The sequence below is a fragment of the Salmo trutta genome, chromosome 5 (assembly GCF_901001165.1).
Source record: "Salmo trutta chromosome 5, fSalTru1.1, whole genome shotgun sequence".
Classification (NCBI taxonomy): domain Eukaryota; kingdom Metazoa; phylum Chordata; class Actinopteri; order Salmoniformes; family Salmonidae; genus Salmo; species Salmo trutta.
The window spans coordinates 23,527,019-23,548,347 of NC_042961.1; the positions used below are offsets into that span (position 1 = coordinate 23,527,019).

The 21,329-nt window shown below is 41.7% G+C and overlaps 1 protein-coding gene and 1 long non-coding RNA gene across 2 annotated transcripts in view; both read left to right on the plus strand.

Moving 5' to 3' along the window:
- Nucleotides 1–21,329, plus strand: part of prkn (parkin RBR E3 ubiquitin protein ligase) — a 95,159-nt gene that overhangs the window by 38,227 nt on the left and 35,603 nt on the right. Inside the window, exon 7 of the mRNA XM_029753054.1 lies at nt 1,880–2,016. Within this exon, the coding sequence (XP_029608914.1) occupies nt 1,880–2,016 (137 nt within the window). The remainder of the gene's footprint in view (nt 1–1,879; nt 2,017–21,329) is intronic.
- Nucleotides 6,009–11,316, plus strand: LOC115193912 (uncharacterized). The gene is made up of 2 exons (XR_003878256.1): nt 6,009–6,669; nt 11,074–11,316. It is a non-coding gene; the product is annotated as an uncharacterized LOC115193912 (long non-coding RNA).

Here is a 21,329-nt window from a genome sequence, read left to right on the forward strand (position 1 = left end):
GTCAAATCTTGGGTGAGAACCACATTCCCTCAGCCAGGGCATTGAAAATGGGTCGTGGATGGGTATTCCAGCATGACAATGACCCAAAACACACGGCCAAGGCAACAAAGGAGTGGCTCAAGAAGAAACCCATTAAGGTCCTGGAGTGGCCTAGCCAGTCTCCAGACCTTAATCCCATAGAAAATCTGTGGAGGGAGCTGAAGGTTCGAGTTGCCAAACGTCAGCCTCGAAACCTTAATGACTTGGAGAAGATCTGCAAAGAGGAGTGGGACAAAATCCCTCCTGAGATGTGTGCAAACCTGGTGGCCAACTACAAGAAACGTCTGACCTCTGTGATTGCCAACAAGGGTTTTGCCACCAAGTACTAAGTCATGTTTTGCAGAGGGGTCAAATACTTATTTCCCTCATTAAAATGCAAATCATTTTATAACATTTTTGACATGCGTTTTTCTGGATTTTTTTGTTGTTATTGTGTCTCTCACTGTCCATATAAACCTACCATTAAAATTATAGACTGATAATTTCTTTGTCAGTGGAAAAACGTACAAAATCAGCAGGGGATCAAATACTTTTTTCCCTCACTGTATGGATATTCTAGGCAGTTAAACATGCCAAAATTAACACCGCATTTATTTATTAACGTATTAAGATAAAGTATTGTAATCAGGCAACTTTTCATTCTCGAAGTCAGAGTTCATTTTCTATCGCTTCAGCTCAAAACCAGCCACCATTTTTTTTCAGGAAATATTACATTGTTTGTTACGTGGTTGCATCATATTACGTCAACAATCCTGGGAATATTTCAGTTGAAGCTTGCGTTGATGCATGCTTTGAAATGTGTATGAACGAAGTATGCGTCTGAGAACTACCCCTCCGTGCTCCGTTTCGCATACTTTCAGAAGTAACAAGATGTGCTTTGGCTGAGTGAGTGGGTGGGTGGTTGCTAGGCTTCTTGAGTGCAATAATATGTACAGTAGGTGCTGTATGCAAGCAAGTTCGATCTAGGAGAGGCGGAGGTCTGAAGGATTTCTCTGGCTGAGGTTGGACTGGCTTAGTTTATTTAATTTATTTAGGTGTTACTCAACCAGGTCAGTTAATTGGGTCATTTATGTAATTTGCAATTGAATAGTGTGAAGCGATACATAAAGTCAAGTGGAGATGTTGGGGAGAGACGTCTGTGAGAAGAGGGCAAGAATGAGAGACGTGTGATAGAGGGACAAGGAGAACAGGTGAGGAACAGAAGAGGGATATAGGGAAAGAGGGATATAGAGGGAGAGAGATCACACTCACCTGCGTCGATGTTAGTGTGTCAGTCGTGAACGGTTTCACTTGCTCTCGCTCAGTATCCCTGGCCCCTCTGTCTTTGTAGCAGCCATGATATGTCAGAACTCCTCTGAGACCTCCAGTGTCGCACTGCTGCTTTTCCCCTGCCTCCCGCACTAAATGAATCACCCCTGTGGCCTGTGATAGAACAAAACACGCACCTGCGCGGGAAATGCATGTTTACATTGCCAAAACAAGGGAAATAGATAATAAACAAAAGTGAAGTAAACAATCAAAAATGAACAGTAAACATTACACTCACAAAAGTTTCAAAGGGATAGAGGCATGTCATGGCTATGTACAGTGTTGTAGTGATGTACAAAAGGGAAAATAAGTTTTACATACATACATGCATGCATACATACATACATACATACATACATACATACATACATACATACATACATACATACATACATACATACATACATACATACATACATACATACATACATACATACATACATACATACATACATACATACATACATCTGTCTACATCTGTTTCAGGTCAATGACTCTTCATTGGTATGAAATGTGTCTGTCCACTCTGTAGGAGTCCAGTGTTGGTGTCTCAGTGTCCAGACCGCCATGTCATTTGTCTAGACTGCTTCCACATGTACTGTGTGACCCGTCTCAACGAGCGACAATTCATCCACCACCCAGATGTCGGCTACTCACTTCCCTGTGCAGGTAAACTTGTGTGAATGTAAGTCAGTTGCACTATTGAGTTCTGGCAAGAGACTGTATGAGTTGTGGTAAGATTGTGAGTTGTGGTCGAACTGTGTTGTCTGTGTGTGCGCGCAGGTGCTAGTTGTGGTAAGACTGTGTGAGGGGCCTGTCAGTGATGGATTGTGGCTGCTCCCAGGCTGCAGCGAGGGGGAGATGGAATCAGAGCTCTGTTGTCACAGGCACACACACTGCCCCAGGAGGACACAGGCCACTGTGTAATGGGGCTCTGGGGAAGGTCACTAACCCTCCATCACTGATAGAGGGAGCTATTTCTTTCTCGCTCTCTGTTTGTCTATGTTCTCTGTATTTCTATAGTGTTTATTGATTCACCGTAGTGAAGTCGTTGGCTCAGGTTTTCTGGGTCTCTGTTTTTCGTTAGATAGGTTTCTCAATTTCTTTCTTTGGTTTTTGCAATCTTCCTCAAACCATTTTGTCCATAAGGGATTAAATGTGTTGTTGCCTAATAGTTTTTTTTGGTAGATTTCCACACTATTTTCCTTCCATCTATAGCATTTCTTAATATTATTCAGTTCCTTTGGCTTTGATGCCTCATGATTTGAGCATTGCTCTGTTCAACTAGAGTGTGATTTTGCTGTGATCTGATAGGGGTGTCAGTGGACTGACTGTGAACGCTCTAAGAGACTCTGGGTTGAGGTCAGTAGTCTACAGTACTACTGCCAAGAGATGAGCTATAGGTATACCTACCATAGGAGTCCCCTTGAAGCCTACCATTGACTATGTACTGTGCATACCCAGCGTATGACAGAGCTGCAGGAGTTGTGAGCTGTTTTTGTTGATTATGTTGTCGTAGTTATGTCTAGGGGGCATATGGGTTTAGGGAATGCTGTCACCTCCACGTAGGTGTTTGTCCCCCTGTCTGCTGAGGGTGTCGGGTTCTTGTCCAGTTCTGGCATTTAGGTCACCACAGACTAGTACATGTCCCTGAGCCTGGAAATTGTTGATCTCCCCTTTTAGGACGAAAAAGCTGTCATCGTTAAAGTATGGGGATTCTATTGGGCCGATATACAGTTGAAGTCGGAAGTTTACATACACCTTAGCCAAATACATTTAAACTCAGTTTTTCACGATTCCTGACATTTAACCCTAGAAAATATTCCCTGTCTTAGGCCAGTTAGGATCACCACTTTATTTTTAGAATGTGAAATGTAAGAATAATAGTAGAGAGAATGATTTATTTCAGAAGTTTACATACACTCAATTAGTATTTGGTAGCATTGCCTTTTAAATTGTTTAACTTGGGTCAAACGTTTCGGGTAGCCTTCCACAAGCTTCCCACAATAAGTTGGGTGAATTTTGGCCCATTCCTCCTGACCGAGCTGGTGTAACTGAGTCAGGTTTTTAGGCCTCCTTGCTCGCACACGCTTTTTCAGTTCTGCCCACAAATGTTCTGTAGGATGGGGTCAGGGCTTTGTGATGGCCACTCCAATACCTTGACTGTGTTATCCTTAAGCCATTTTGCCACAACTTTGGAAGTATGCTTGGGGTCATTGTCTATTTGGAAGACCCATTTTCGACCACGCTTTAACTTCCTGACTGATGTCTTGAGATGTTGCTTCAATACATCCACATCATTTTCCTTCCTCATGACACATCTATTTTGTGAAGTGAACCAGTCACTTCTGCAGCAAAGCACACCCACAACATGATGCTGCCACCCCCGTGCTTCATGGTTGGGATGATGTTCTTCGGCTTGCAAGCCTCCCCCTTTTTCCTCCAAACATAACGATGGTCATTACGGCCAAACAGTTCTATTTTTGGTTCATCAGACCAGTGGAAAGTTTCTCCAAAAAGTACGATCTTTGTCCCCATGTGCAGTTGCAAACCGTAGTCTGGCTTTTTCTGGCAGTTTTGGAGCAGTGGCTTCTTCCTTGCTGAGCGGCCTTTCAGGTTATGTCGATTTATAGGACTCGTTTTACTGTGGATATAGATACTTTTGTACCCATTTCCTCCAGCATCTTCACAAGGTCCTTTGCTGTTGTTCTGGGATTGATTTGCACTTTTTGCTCCAAAGTACGTTCATCTCTGGGAGACAGAACGTGTCTCCTTCCTGAGCGGTATGACGGCTGCGTGGTCCCGTGGTGTTTATACTTGTTTACTATTGTTTGTTCAGATGAATGTGGTACCTTCAGGCGTTTGGAAACTGCTCCCAAGGATGAACCAGACTTGTGGAGGTCTACAATTTTTTTTCTGAGGTCTTGGCTGATTTCTTTCGATTTTCCCGTGATGTCAAGCAAAGAGGCACTGAGTTTGAAGGTAGGCCTTGAAATACATCCACAGGTACACCTCCAATTGACTCAAATGATGTCAATTAGCCTATCAGAAGCTTCTAAAGCCATGACATACTTTTCTGGAATTTTCAAAGCTGTTTAAAGGCACAGTCAACTTAGTGTATGTAAACTTCTGACCCACTGGAATTGTGATACAGTGAATTATAGGTGAAATAATCTGTCTGTAAACAGTTGTTGGAAAAATTACTTGTGTCATGCACAAAGTAGATGTCCTAACCGACTTGCCAAAACCATAGTTTGTTAACAAGAAATTTGTGGAGTGGTTGAAAAACAAGTTTAAATGACTCCAACATAAGTGCATGTAAACTTCCGACTTCAACTGTAGGTAGCACACACAAAAGTTTTTTTCTGTTGAGATATTTGACTAATTTAATAGTGGGTTAGGTCTGCTCTATACCAAATTATCTCTCTCTCTTTCTCTTCTCTTTACTATTGCCCCTCACGTCTAACTGTTTTTCTCCCCATCTTTGCCTGTTCCCTTTCTTCTCCGGCCTTGCTTATTCCTCTCTCTTACTCACAAGAGAGGAACACTTATGTTGGAGTTTGTTCACTTTGATATCCAAACCCTTTCTTCTCAATGCCAGATGTGGCTTTGTAAAGTGGATGTCTCTTTCTATGTTTAGCAGGTGTTTGAGAGTGAGTATGTTTTAGCCTTGGCTATGGAATTGTGTGTGTGTGTGTGTGTGTATGTGTGTGTGTGAGAGAGGGACAAACACCCTGTGGCCCATTTGCCAAGTGCCATTCCTAGTCTGTTTGTTCAGGCGATCATCACTGTTTGAGCGTCTGCAGACAGGAGATTTGACAGAAAGGTCAGACTTCACCCACAAATGCCATTTCCATTTTTAAATAACTTTTAACAGCCCAGCCAAAGCACACTTGTCCAAAAGACATGGATGAAAGGAGAGAAGTTGCAAGGCGGCGACCGCTGAGTTTGAAATAAAGATTGGCCAATCCGATAAAGAGTTTGTGCTAGGAAGGCTGGCGGCAGCTTTACACTGAGAAAACTAAGCCGGAGCCAAAAAAAGACCTAACCTTCTTTTGAGATGAGGTTTTAGCGCACAACTATATTACAGGGTTCAAAGACATAAAACCCTGCGGAATATCCCCGTTTTAACATTCACTCAGAGCATTTACTCTTTAAAGGTAACTTTAGCCATCTGCATAATATCCCTTTACCTTTTCTCCTTCTCTTTATATATCTCTGGCTCCTTCATTTCTCTTCTGTCACCCTCCTCTCTCGACCATTTTTGAGTAGTCGGGAGCTCTAACTTCTTTGAGTGACATGTAGTGTGAGACAAAGTTTTTCTGTTCATAATTTTCATGATTATTGCCTACGGTAGTATTTCCAACAGCAACAGTGAAACCTTAGAGCCTGTCTTTCTGATAACCTCTTACCCCCTTAGAGAGGGAGCCTAAGACTCAATCTTGTCCTCCCTCCAAGGGGATTCAGTCGGGGTCACCCTGTCAAGCAAACACTATCGCACACACTGGAACTGTAGAGTCGGCAGAACTAACAAACCTTCTTCATACATGCACTATGTTGCACAGTGAAATATTGGGGGTTGTCACAAGGTGCCAAGATTAATTTCCTGCCCTGTCTCTTTGGGGTCTCCGGGCGTGGATGGTGACCCGGGTTGCATGTTAAACATGCTAAGCCAGCCCGTCGGCTGGGGGAGAGGGAAGATAAGGTGGAATTGCTGTTGCACCTGTTGGACTCGGCGCTTGACACTTTATCAGCAAGTGAGAAATGTCCATAAATACCAGCCAGTGCCTGCAGCGTCTGCCGTGCAACACAAGGCACCGTCTCTGTAATAGCACAGATACCGAGATCTCATAAAAAAAACCTATCTACCTGGTAGGACAGGGAACTAATGGTGGCATATTCTTCTGTATGGTCCCATATCTGTCTTGGATTAATATTTTCATGGACATATGCATTTGCTTTAGCAATATAATCATGTAAAAAACACTATCTACTCTTGATTAATATTCATTTTGGGCCCTGTATCTGCATTAGATTTATATTCCTGGAAGGATTTGTATATGCTTCACATAAGTATTTGTGCGAGAAACGTGCATCAGCTGTAGATTGATACTCCTGTGAAGACCTTTATCTACTATGGATTAATATTCCTGTGAGGATCCAAGATCTCCTGTTGATTTTTAATATTCCTGCAACCACACATATACTAATAATAACCCATCAAAAACGATGTCCATACACAGAGACCGTGGGCCAAAGAAAGAGGACCAGGAAACAGTTTGAGCAACTACTGGGACATTATAAACAACAAACACAGATTAGGTAAGAGGGTGATTCCTTACTATCAGGAGCAGAAAGTTGTTTTGGTATCTCAGAATGCTCTGGCAATTCTCACATAGAAACTGAATTGGGAGGAAGGATAATTTTAAATGCTTTTTACATTTGTATCACACACCATTTTTGAGAAAATCCTGATGAAAGTGGCCATTGTAGTCCCATTTTAGACCTATACTTGCCTCCTGTAAGACATAATGATCTGTTAATTGTACATGATCCAGACAACATCTTGGTGTTATTATACTACTTATAGTGTTCTCTAACATATGGAGTATGTCTAGATTCTGAAATACAGATTTTCACCTACATTTGTTTAACATTAATATGAATGTCAAACTGACCCTTTTTGATTTAACTTATTATTGGATTTGTAACAATATACTCTTCAAACGCACTACATTTCCAGAGTTCTCTCTCTGGTACTTTTAATGATATGACCCATTTTATACATAGAATGTACATTATAGGTCGTTAACCAATCACAGCCCTCCTTTAGGATTGCACATTCAGCAAATCACCAGCAGATGGAGTTCCCTTTTTAAATCCATTTACCATTCACTGTGTTGGTGGTGCTCATAAAATGGATAAAAACTTCATAATTTGCAGAGACCCCGCTCTGGACATTTGATGTACTTGTAGAGCAGGGAACTCAACTTTTCTAGCTGGCAAAGGTCCGGCTGGATATTGTCATTTATTGGCGTAGTAACAAACCCCCACCTCACGATCCAAATATGTTCAAACTGTTCCCACCCCTCTTGTTGGCGTAGAGAACATTTAGCCATTTTAAAGCTCATTCCCTGCAATTCTGCACATTTTGCCATGTCTTATGTGTGTTATGATACCTGAGTGACTCAACCATATCAACGGGGGCCCCCTGGAGGTCGAGGCCACTAGGCATGTAATCTGGACATGATGGCTACAATCTTAAAATAGCTGGTTAGCCTAACTTACCCATCTAGCTAACATTGCCAGTAGGTGATCAACAGGACATTTCTGACAGGTTAAAAATAGCTCTCTAAGGTCTGTCAGTGAATGACTTAACAAGAGGAAAACTGCCCATGCACTAACAAATTTAGAAATGTAACCTTATGCATTCTACTATTAAACCTCTCAACATCAGTAAGTTAAAAGCCTGAATGAGTTCCTAAGTAGGGACCAGCTATCCGTATTGACCCCGTTCTGGGTCCAGATCTGGACCCCGGTCCGCCAGTTGAGTATGGCTGTTGTAGAGTATATTGTTCCAAACAGTATGCCTTTTAAAATGAACAAAATCAAAAAGGATAGTTTTGAGATGCTCATATTTTGAATGTTGAATAAATTAATGTGAATATGTGTATTTCAGAATCTAGACCTACGCCATATGTTAGAGCACACTATAAGTCAGGGATCATCGACTACATTCAGCCGCGGGACAATTTATTTTCTTGAGTGGATGGTCAGGGGGCCAGAAAATAATTACAAATAGTTTGTAGACTGCAAAAAGCCCAAACAGATATTTTGTAGTCATGGCTCTATGTAATACTGTGCACCTCCCATAGTCTGTTCTGGACTTGGGACTGTGAAGAGACCTCTGGTGGCATGTCTTGTGGGGTATGCATGGGTGTCTGAGCTGTGTGCTAGTAGTTTAAACTGATAGCTTGGTGCATTCAACATGCCTGTACTTCTCACAAAGTAGTGATGAAGTCAATCTCTCCTCTACTTTGTGCCAGGAGAGATTGACGTGTGTGTATGTATATGTGTGTGTATATATATATATATATATATATATATATATATATTGTTGTTAGCTCTCTGTGTAGATTAAAGAGCCAGCTGTGCTGCCCTATTCTGGGTAATTTTTCCTAAGTCCTTCTTTGTGGTACCTGACCACACGAATGGACAGTAGTCCAGATGTGACAAAACTAGGGCCTGCAGGACCTGACTTGTTGATAGCGCTGTTAAGAAGAGCGAGGAGCTATTTGTTATGGACACACCTGTTCCCATCTTAGCTACTGTTGCATCAATAAGTTTTGATCATGACAGTTTACAATCCAGGGTTACTCAAAACAGTTTAATCTCCTCAACTTGCAAAATTTTCACATTATTCCTCACAAGATTTTGTTGATGTTTAGGGTTTAGTGAATGATTTACCCCAAATACAATGCTTTTAGTTTTTGAAATATTTAGGACCAACTTATTTCTTGCCACCTATTCTGAAACTGACTTCAGCTCTTTAAGTGTTGCAGTGGTTTCGCTTGCTGTGGTAGCTGACGTGTATAGTGTTGAGTCATCAACATACATAGGCTTTACTCGTTCACAGGCTTTACTCGGAGGCAGTGGCAGGTCATTAGTAAAGATTGAAAAGTAAGGGGCCTAGACAGCTGCCATGAGGAATGCCTGACTCTACCTGGATTATGTTAGAGAGGCTTCCATTAAAGAACACCCTCTGTGTTCTGTTACAGGTAACTCTCGAGCCACGGTATTGAAGGGGATGTAAAGCCACAACACATACGTTTTTCCAGCAGCAGATTATGAAGGATAATGTCAAAAGCTGCACTGAAGTCTAACAAAACATCTCCCACAATCTTTTTATCATAAATTGTCTCTCAGCCAATCATCAGTCATTTGTGTAAGTGCCGTACATGTTGAATGCCCTTCCCTAAAAGCATGTTGAAAATCTGATGTTAATTTGTTTACTGTGAAATTGCGTTGTATCTGGTCAAACACTTTTTTTCAAAAGTTTACTAAGGGTTGGTATAAGGCTGATTGGTTGGCTGTTTTGAGCCAGTAAAGGGTGCTTTGCTATTCTTGGGTAGCGTAAGGGCTTATGTTTCCCTCTAGGCCTGAGGGCATACACTTTCCTGTAGGCTTAGATTTCCTGTAGGCAAATAGGAGTGGCAATATCTTCTGCTATCATCCTCTGTAATTTTCCATCCAAGTTGTCAGACCAATGTGGCTTGTCATTGTTGATAGACAACAATAATTGTTTCACCTATTCCACACTCACTTTACAGAATTCTAAGTTATAATGGATGCCTTTCATAATTTGGTCAGTTATGCATGGATGTGTAGGTTCAGAATTTGTTGTTGGCATGTCATGCCTAAGTTTGCTAGTCTTGCCATTGAAAAAATCATTAAAGTACTTGGCAATATCAGTGGGTTTGTGATGAATGAGCAATCTAATTCAATGAATGATGGAGCCGAGTTCGTCTTTTTGACCAGAATTTCATTCAAGGTGGCCCAAAGCTTTTTACTATCATTCTTCATATCATTTATCTTTGTTTCATAGTAGTTTCTTCCTCTTTTTATTCTATTTAGTCACATGATTTCTCAATTTACAGTACGTTTGCCAATCGGCTATGTAGCCAGACTTATTTTCCATTCCTGTTGCCTCATCCCTATCATACAATTTTTCAATTCCTTGTCAATCCACAGGGATTTAACATTTTTTTTTGCTGTTATTTTCTTTTTAATGGGGGCATGCTTATTAGTATGTGGAATAAGCAATTTTATAAATGTCAAGTGCAGTGTCTGGTTGCTCCTCATTTTATTTTTTATTTTTACCTTTATTTAACTGGGCAAGTCAATTCAACTGGGCAAGTCCATTTTTTTTACAATGACAAGCCTACCGAGAGGCAAAAGGCACACCACATACCTAGATATGGCTACTATGTTATGATCACTACATCTGATGGATGTATATTATAATATTTGACTAAAACATAATTTCAAACCTTGCTTACATTTATATACAAACAGATTTCACAAATTAAAATCACTTGGAGCAGATTTGCTGGTGATTTTTACAGTCTTATGTCCAACAATAAAACATTTTTTTAAATTTTTATAAGATTTTGGCTCTGAAAATGGAGAGTGGGCCGCCAGTTGGAATGTTGCTATAAGGAGTAGAATGACACCAAGATGTTTCTGTGTCATGTACAGATCACAGACCATAAGGCCTTACAGGAGGCATGTATAGGTCTAAAACGGCCTAAAATGGCCACTTTCATCATGATTATTCTTAAATGGTTTGTGATACAAATGTAAAAAGCATGTCAAACATCTTTCCTCCCAATCAAATATATATGTGAGACTTGCCAAAAATATTTTTCACTCCCGCCGGCGTGGAATCGCCCCAAAAGGCTGTTAAGCAGTATGTAATGAGTTAATAGGGAGTGCTGATGAAATGTGTAGGTGATTTAGCAGAGTTACCAGGCATATAAGAGATCCTGCTTTGTGAGAGGAGTATGTGGGTGGTGTGTGTGGCACAGGTCCAGACTTCAGTGAGATCCACACACTCTCCTTCCTGAAGACACAGCCTGTGACAAACCAGTGGCAGAGAGAGGAAGGCTTTATGTGTGTTTTACGGAGCCCTTATACACCCTCCCTGTGTTTTGTTTCCCCTCTTAGGAGATAAATGAGAAGTGAGGAGATCACAAATACAACACACAGAACCACGCTAGTCCCCAGGGATGAGAGAAAGGAAGAAAAACAAACTGATAGAGAAGGATACAAAACCCTCTGTGAATTGTCCATTAATATCTGTAGTCAAAAGTATGGGCTATTTGCCATTTAGGTTGTTGGTTCTAAATCCCAGAGCTGAGTCTTGGGCAGAAAGTTGCAAACTTTTCACATAAAGTGAATTGAAGTGTGTGTGTGTGTGTGTGTGTGTGTGTGTGTGTGTGTGGTTGGATAGGTTACTTTCTAAATGTAATCCATTACAGTTACTAGTTACCAGTCCAAAATTGTAATCAGTAATATAACTTTTGATTACCCAAACTCAGTAACGTAATCTGATTACTTTCTGTTATTTTTGTATTACTTTCCGCTTAAGAGGCATTGGAAGAAGACAAAAAGGATCCATCAAATGCATTTGGTGGGTCATCATAGTGGTCTCTCACTTGTGGTCAGACACTCTCAGGTGGAACAAACTTAAACTTGCGCCTATTTTCAATGCTGAATTGAATCCCCTGAACTTGAGTCACTGTTACTAGCCGGCTACCACCCGGTACTTAACCTTGCACCTTAGAGACTACTGTCCTATGTACATAGTGATTGAACACTGGTCACTTTAATAATGTTTATATACTGTTTTACAAACTTCATTTGTATATAACGTATTCTAGTCAAGGCTCATCCTATACACCCCCCCATTCACACACATGGATCGTTCCTACAGACCGTGTGTCACGTGGCTTGCTATATAAAGCAGGCATTGAGGCATTCTGTTACTGTTTGATTGAACGTTAGAATGGGCAAAACGAGTGACCTAAGCGACTGAGTGTGGTATGATCATCGGTGCCAGGCGGGGCGAATCCAGCATCTTAGAAACGGCCAACCTCCTGGGCTTTTCACACATGACAGTGTATATAGGGTTTACCGAGAATGATGTGACAAACAAAAAACATCCAGTCAGCGGCAGTCCTGTGGGCGAAAACAGCTCGTTGATGAGAGAGGTCGAAGAAAATGGCAAGAATCGTGCAAGCTAACAGGTTGGCCAGAAACAGATAAATAACCAGGCAGTACAACAGTGGTGTGCAGAATGGCATATCGGAACGCACAACTCGTCGATGCTTGTCACGGATGGGCTATCGTAGCAGACGACCACACCGGGTTCCACTCCTTTCAGCTAAAAACAACAAGAAGCGTCTCCAGTGGATACGCCATCACCAACACTGGACAGTTGAGGAGTGGAGAAACATTTCCTGGTCCGACGAATGCTGTTGAGTCATGCTGATGGCAGAGTCAGGATTTTGGACCCATCCTGCTGGTGTCAATGGTACCGGCTGGTGGCGGTGGTGAACTGGTTTAGGGAATGTTTTCCTGGCACACATTAGGTTCCTTGATACCAATTGAGCAACAAACATTTCCGAACACCTTGTAGAAGCCACGCCCTGAAGAATTCAGACTGTTCTGGAGGCAAATTAATGGGGGGGGGGGGGTCTGTCCCGATAGTAGATGGGGGTACCTAATAAACTTTCTGGTGAGTGTATAACTACTGCTATACACACCTTTTCTATTCATATACTGTCCATAATGTCTATACACTGTGTGTGTGTGTGTGTGTGTGTGTGTGTGTGTGTGTGTGTGTGTGTGTGTGTGTGTGTGTGTGTATATTCCAGACTCCTCGCGTTGCTCGTTCTACTATTTCTTAATTCCTTAAATAACATTTTGGGGGATTTACGTGTTTTGTATTATTATTATTTATTACAGCACTGTTGGAGCTAGGAACATAAGCATTTTACTACAACTGTGATAACATCTGCAAAATATGTGTACACGACCAATACATTTTGATTTAATGTCATTGAGAAAACAGAAAGGTATCAATGTATTTTTCCACAAACATCCTTTCTGAATTTGAAGTAATCCAAGAAGTAACAATCTAGCATTTCAAAAGTATCTGTAATCTGATTACAATATTTTTATTACAATTTTGCTTCCATCCGTGTGTGAGTGAGCATTGAAGAAATGAGATGGTAAGTAAGTTACTATTGAGACGGAAGACTCCAGCTCCTCTAGAGATGACTGTTCTATCACAGTGAGGGCTCTTTACCCCCCTCAGCCTCCCCAACCCCCCCAGTCTATCCGGACCCATGTGCTGTCTTCCTGCCTTTGAACTCCAGAACCTCAAAGCCCATCTCTCGGCTGCACAGCTCTTGTTCTTTTTTTGTTTAATGTATTATGGGATAAGATATGGAGGATTTTCAAGAGGGGAAAGCCAAATCTTAAATAATAGAAGACAAAACAGCCCCCAATCCAAAGGGATAAATGATGGATGAAAAGGAAGATAAAGCACAGACGTGGTATAGTATAGCCTTGTCTCAACTCAATCACTCATCACTGACACTGGACTAGAACAGTAGAATACAGACATTATTACAGGGTATGATTCCTGTTCTAGGTGCATCACTGTCAGTGTTTTGGTGTTTAGGTGTTTGTTGATCAGTGTGTGTTTGGCCTTGTTGACTGACCTGTTGGCTGATTTCAATGGACTGATGGGCTGTCTACAGTGGGTGGGTGGGTGTGTGGGTGTCTGCATACAAAAGTTTGGGGTCACTTAGAAATTTCCTTGACTTGGAAAGAAAAGCACATTTTGTTGTCCATTAAAATAACATCAAATTGATCAGAAATACAGCGTAGACATTTTTAATGTTGTAAATTATTATTGTAGCTGGAAACAGCTGATTTAAAAAAAAAAAGAATATCTACATAGGCGTACAGAGGCCCATTATCAGCAACCATCACTCCTGTGTTCCAATGGCACGTTGTGTTAGTTAATCCAAGTTTATAATTTTGAAAGGCTAATTGATCACTAGAAAACCCTTTTGCAATTATGTTAGCACAGCTGAAAACTGTTGTTCTGGTTAAAGAAGCAATAAAACTGGTCTTCTTTAGACTAGTTGAGTATCTGGAGCATCATCATTTGTGGGTTCGATTACAGGCTCAAAATGGCCAGAAACAAATAACTTTCTTCTGAAACTCGTCAGTCTATTCTTGTTCTGAGAAATGAAGGCTATTCCATGTGAGAATTTGCCAAGAAACTGAAGATCCCATACAATGCTGTGTACTACTCCCTTCACAGAACAGCACAAACTGGCTCTAACCAGAATAGAAAGAGATGTAGGAGACCCCGGTGCACAACTGAGCAAGAGGACAAGTACATTAGGGTGTCTAGTTTGAGAAAAACGGAGGCCTCACAAGTCCTCAACTGGCAGCTTCATTAAATAAACTCAGCAAAAAAGAAACGTCCTCTCACTGTCAACTGTGTTTATTTTCCGCAAACTTAACGTGTAAATATTTGTTTGAACATAAGATTCAACAACTGAGACATAAACTGAACAAGTTCCACAGACATGTGACTAACAGAAATGGAATAATGTGTCCCTGAACAAAGGGGGGTTGGGGGGGGGGTCAGAATCAAAAGTAACAGTCAGTATCTAGTGTGGCCACCAGCTGCATTAAGGTCTGCAGTGCTTCCCCTCCTCATGGACTGCACCAGATTTGCCAGTTATTCCTGTGAGATGTTACCCCACTCTTCCACCAAGGCACCTGCAAGACATTTCTGGGGGGAATGGCCCTAGCCCCCACCCTGCCGAACCAACAGGTCCCAGACGTGCTTAATGGGATTGAGATCCGGGCTCTTCGCTGGCCATGGCAGAACACTGACATTCCTGTCTTGCAGGAAATCACACACAGAACGAGCAGTATGGCTGGTGGCACTGTCATGCTGGAGGGTCATGTCAGGATGAGCCTGCAGGAAGGGTACCACATGAGGGAGGAGGATGTCTACCCTGTAACGCACAGCGTTGAGATTGCCTGCAATGACAACAAGCTCAGTCCAATGATGCTGTGACACACCGCCCCAGACCATGATGGACCCTCCTCCAAATCGATCCCGCTCCAGAGTACAGGCCTCGGTGTAATGCTCATTCCTTCAACGATAAACGCGAATCCGACCATCACCCCTGGTGAGACCGCGACTCGTCAGTGAAGAGCACTTTTTGCCAGTCCTGTCTGGTCCAGCGACGGTGGGTTTGTGCCCATAGGCGACGTTGTTGCCGGTGATGTCTGGTGAGGACCTGCCTTACAACAAGCCTACAAGCCCTCAGGCCTACAAGCCCTCAGTCCAGCCCATCTCATCTTATTGCGGACAGTCTGAGCACTGATGGAGGGATTGTGCGTTCCTGGTGTAACTCGGGCAGTTGTTGTTGCCATCCTGTACCTGTCCCGCAGGTGTGATGTTCGGATATACCAATCCCGTGCAGGTGTTGTTACACATGGTCTGCCACTGCCGTGCCTTACCCTGTGGACGGCGCTTAATTGGAGCTAATTTTCTTCTACAACGGGACAATTTACCCAATGCACAGGTCCAAACTATGCAAGAACTATTTAGGGAAGAAGCAGTCAGCTGGTATTCTGTCTATAATGGAGTGGCCAGCACAGTCACCAGATCTCAACCCTATTGTGCTGTTGCAGGAGCAGCTTGACCGTATGGTACGTAAGAAGTGCCCATCAAGCCAATCCAACTTCTGGGAGGTGCTTCAGGAAGCATGGGGTTAAATCTCTTCAGATTACCTCAATAAATTGACAACTAGAATGCCAACGATCTGCAAGGCTATAGCTGCTGCAAACGGAGGATTCTTTGACGAAACCAAAGTTTGAAGGACACAATTATTATTTCAATTAAAAAACATTTATAACCTTGTCAACGTCTTGACTATCTTTCCTATTCATTTTGCAACTCATTTCATCTATGTTTTCATGGAAAACAAGGACATTTCTATGTGACCTAAAAATGTTGAGTGTGTGTGTGTGTGTGTGTGTGTGTGTGTGTGTGTGTGTGTGTGTGTGTGTGTGTGTGTGTGTGTGTACATACCTGTGTTTTTGCATGCATGCGAATACACTGAATGTACAAAACCATTAAGAACACCTTCCAAATATTAAGTTGCATCTCCCCTTTTGCCCTCAGAACAGCCTCAATTCGTCAGGCCATGGACAGGGAGGCTGGCCCATGTTGAGTCCAATGCTTCCCACAGTTGTCAAGTTGACTCGATGTCCTTTGGGCGGTGGACCATTCTTGATAGACACGGGAAACTGTTGAGTGTGACACAAACCGATGTGCCTGGCACCTACTACCATAGCCCTTTCACAGGCACTTAAATATTTTGTCTTGCCCATTCACTGTCTGAATGGCAGACATACACAATCCATGTCTAAATTGTCTTAAGGCTTAAAAATCCTTCTTTAACCCGTCTCCTCCCTTTCATCGACACTGGTTTGAAGTTGATTTTAACAAGTGACATCAATAAGGGACCATAGCATTCACCTGGTCAGTCTGTCATGGAAAGAGCAGGTGTTCTTAATGTTTTGTACACTCAGTGTATATGTATGTATGTGTGTGTGTGTGTGTCTTGCTGGTGGCATTAACGTCTCATCAGAGCGGTGGTTGAAGCAGGCTCCATTAATCCTCATCACGGTGGCTGTCAGGCCTGCGAGGGCGCAGTGCTCCACACACTCCTTAATCAAAGACATAATTAGCCGATAATTAGTAGATTGGAAATGTGGATTGAAAAAAAAAAAATGAACAAAAAACAGTTATACTTCCACCATCTGAGGGGCCAGATTGATGTGCAATCTGCCTATGTGTTTGGCCCAGGCTGACAGGAACAGGCAGGGATGGTGGGAGGGAGGCAGGGATAGAGTGTGTGAATTACACACTGTTTGTGTTCAGGCAGACTTCCTGTGGGGTTCTAGTGGAAGTCTTGACTGTGGAGGAGCTGAGGGGAGGGACCAGGGGTGAAGGTGTGTGTGTGTGTGTGTCTGTGGTGACCCTCTCTTTCCGTCTCTGCCTCAGCCTTCCACAAAGAGGAGGACAAAAACTCTAAGAGCGAGAGGGAGGGAGAATTAGAGAGATATAGGAAGTGAGAGAAGAGACATTTAGTGAAAATAGAATGGAGTGCATGTGAAAGTATGTCGGGACAGAAATTGAAGAAAGGAAAGATTGATCAATAGGAAGCTGGAGAGAAAGTAATTGAAAAGGAGAAATGTGGATTGTGAAGATGGATTCTCAAGGTGAACTCGTTGGTGGAGAGGAATGCAAATGGCCACTTGTGTCTGATCTTGGTCGGGCAGGCTCTATGTGATATTGATGAATATTGTTCCTTCTAACCAGCTTTTTGTTTCATCTAGTCTGTGTATTTGTCATTCTTAACATTGTTTGTGGATGGGATGTAAGATACCCTCTCCTCACTTTAGTTTTTTTTTTATTTCATTTGAGGTTTTTTTACATGGCAATGTTTTACAATGGAAATAAACATGTTTTTTCTTAGATAATCTAAACCTTAAATATCATGCAACAAGGGCCCACCAAAAATAGGAAAATAGGTTTCATAGGCATAATTTAACATAAGCTATTGTTTATACAGTGCCTTCGGAAAGTATGCAGACCCCTTGACTTTTTGCACATTTTGTTACGTTACAGCCTTATTCTAAAATGGATTAAATAAAATAAATCCTCAGCATTCTACACACCCCATGATGACAAAATGAAAACAGGTTTTTAGAAGTTTTTGCGAATGTATTAAAAATATAAAACAGATGCATTATTTCCATAAGTATTCAGACCCTTTGCTGTGAGACTTGAAATTGAGCTCAGGTGCATCCTGTTTCCATTGATCATCCTTGATGTTTCTACAACTTGATTGGAGTCCACCTGTGGTAAATTCAATTGACTGGACATGATTTGGAAAGGCACGTACCTGTCCTATATAAGGTCCCACAGTTGACAGTGCATGTCAGAGCAAAAACCAAGCACAGATCTGGGGAAGGGTACCAAAAAAATGTCTGCAGCATTGAAGGTTTCCAAGAACACAGTTGCTTCCATTATTCTTAAATGGAAGAAGTTTGGAACCGCCATACCCTTCCTTGAGCTGGCCGCCTGGCCAAACTGAGCAATCAGGGAAGAAGGGCATGGGTCAGGGAGGTGAAGAAAAAAACCTGATGGTCACTCTGACAGAGCTCTACAGTTTCTCTGTGGAGATGGGAGAACCTTCCAGAAGGGCAACTATCTCTGCAGAACTCCACCAATCAGGCCTTTATGGTAGAGTGGCCAGACGGAAGCCACTCCTCAGTAAAAGGCACATGACAGCCCACTTGGAGTTTGCCAAAAGGCACCTAAAGACACAACATTCTCTAGTCTGATGAAACCAAGATTCTTTGGCCTGATTGCCAAGCGTCACATCTGGAGGAAACCTGGCACCATCACTATGGTGAAACATGGTGGTGGCAGCATCATGCTGTGGGGGTGTTTTTCAGCAGCAAGGACTGGGAGACTATTCAGGGTCAAGGGAAAGATGAACGGAGCAAAGTACAGAGAGATCCTTGATGAAAACCTGCTCCAGAGTGCTCAGGACCTCAGACTGGGGTGAAGGTTCACCTTCCAACAGGAGAATAACCCTAAGCACACAGCTAAGACAATGCAGGAGTGACTTCGGGACAAGTCTCTGAATGTCCTTGAGTTGCCCAGCCAGAGCCCGGACCTGAACCCAATCGGATATCTCTGGAGAGATCTGAACATATCTGTGCAGCAACTCTCCCCATCCAACCTGACAGAGCTTGAGAGGATCTGCAGAGAAGAATGGAAGAAACTCCCCAAATACAGGTGTGCCATGCTTGTGGTGTCATACCCAAGAAGACTCGAGGATATAATTGCTGCCCAAGGTGCTTCAACAAAGTACTGAGTAAAGGGTCTGAATACTTATGTAAATATCATATTTTGTAAATATTTTTTGAATAAACTAGCAACAAATTCTAAACCTATTTTTGCTTGGACATTATGGGGTATTGTGTGTAGATTGTTTTGGAAAAATCACAATTTTAATACATTTTAGTATAAGGCTGGAACCTAAAAAAATGTGAACAGTCGAGGTATGAATACTTTCCGAAGGCACTGTATGTGTATTTCACACTAGGGTAACCATTAAAGGCGCAAGTTTCTAATGGTTGTATGGATGTCATCCCCAGTTCATGTCATCGTCACCAGTCAACAGCATTACACTTAAAAACGACTGCAACTTTCTCCACCGATTTTCTAAATGGCTAGGTATGCTACAAGCATATCAGAACGGGAGCATTATGCAAAAAAAGGTCTACACCCGAAAGGACTACTTAAAAATGAAGCAAACTAACACAGCCAGTTATGTCCAAATTAGATTTTAGTAACAGTATTGTTGCCATGTTAGAACAGAAATGATCGATTTTACTAATATCCACTTCGTTAGTACAGCTTATTTAAATGAGGGCACGCACTCTCTCTCTCTCTCTCACACACACACACACACACATTTCTATTTTCTCATTATTGTCATAGATTGAATACTGTCCTCTCGTAAGCCCTTGTCTGTGTGCCCAGCTGCCCTTCCTGGATGAGAATGACATAAAAAAATGAGATTTGGAGGCCTTCAATCCACCTTTATCAGTGGCCGGAAGCTTGAGGCTAAAATATGGCACGTACATCTATCTGCTGAGGAGACACTAACCACACTTTTATGAGTATTGATTCAGAGCACACTTTTCTTTTTATGAAAAGAGCTGTTTTTTGTTTTCTGTTTCAGCTAGTTATTAAAGGTGAAATTTAGTTCGAATTCTGATGGATTTTCCCTACATTTCTGTGTCCTGTTGAAGGATTCTTTCTTAGTGAACGTGACCTGCTCTTTTTACATGAACGTTTTTAAACTTTTTTTAAGCAGGAAGTCAAATGAGCCCTGCAGAATACAAAAATCGAATATGAAATGCAGTCAACAAATAATAACAATCAAACATTTACGCCAAACAGTTTCCCCAACTTCCCTTCAAGTTTCCCAACCTATCAAGACATCAGAAGTCAATTACAAAAACATGTAAACTCCTCTGTAAACAGGTCTCCCAACATTATTATTATTATTCTTATTTTTTTTATTATTTTTTTTATTATTGAAACATTTTTTGGGGGGAATTTAGAGACACTCTTATCCAGAGCGACGTACCATTTTGGTACTTTTTCATACTCGTCCGCTGTGGGAATCAAACCCACAACTAGGGCTGTTACGGTGACCGTATTAACGCCACACCGGCGGTCACGAGTCATGAAGGCAGTCAAATACCACTTGACCATTTAGTCATGGTAATTAGGCTTCTCCAAGCTCTGATTCTATTGATGGTCATTAGTAGCCTCCCAAACTTGCTAACTGCCTGGTACTCAGCACTCTATAAACACTTCATGAGAGCCCATGAGCTCATGTTGCACAACATTCTATAGGCTATGCAATGGTGTGAGAAAACAGACTGATGTCCTCTATTAAAAAGAGTGATGGCCTCTATTAAAAAGAGGAGGATCCTATCAGCTTTCTATAGGCTAGGCCTACTATAATTATTTCTCAACTTTTTTAATATTAAGCACATTGCTTCTATTTACAACGGGAGTATAGCCTACCTGGCTGGCATAAAAATGAAAGACAAAAAGCGTCGTCCATTCACTATTTAAGTGAATAGATGATGGCATGTATTCTTTCACGCTGCCCATTTCAAGACAGGTGCATGGTTATGGTCCATTCTAAATCAAAACTAATTCCACACATATATATATTATTTAGTATATGTAAAGACAACATTAAATCAAGAATAGTCTGATGGGTGACAATATTAGCCTATCATTTGTGAATGATGCCCAGCTTAAGGCAAAAAACAGTGAATGCTTGTTGCGACTTTTTCAGGTCATAGTCACTTACCTCATGTAGCCTAGCCCATAGGCCTATATGCTATTCTAAGGTTTGTATCACAACTAAAGTGTCCAAATAACTTCTTAAAATGAAGCACATTTAATATGCTTTACAACGGGTGTAGAGCCTAACTAGCATACAAACACAGCGCGTGAGTTTCAAATTTGGGGAAGATAATTTTCACCATAAATGCATCCTGATAATTAAAGAAATATATATATATATATATATGTTTCACCTTTATTTAACCAGGTAGGCTAGTTGAGAACAAGTTCTCATTTACAACCGCGACCTGGCCAAGATAAAGCAAAGCAGTTCAACACATACAACAACACAGAGTTACACATGGAATAAACAAACATACAGTCAATAATACAGCAGAAAAAAGTCTATATAGGGTGTGTGCAA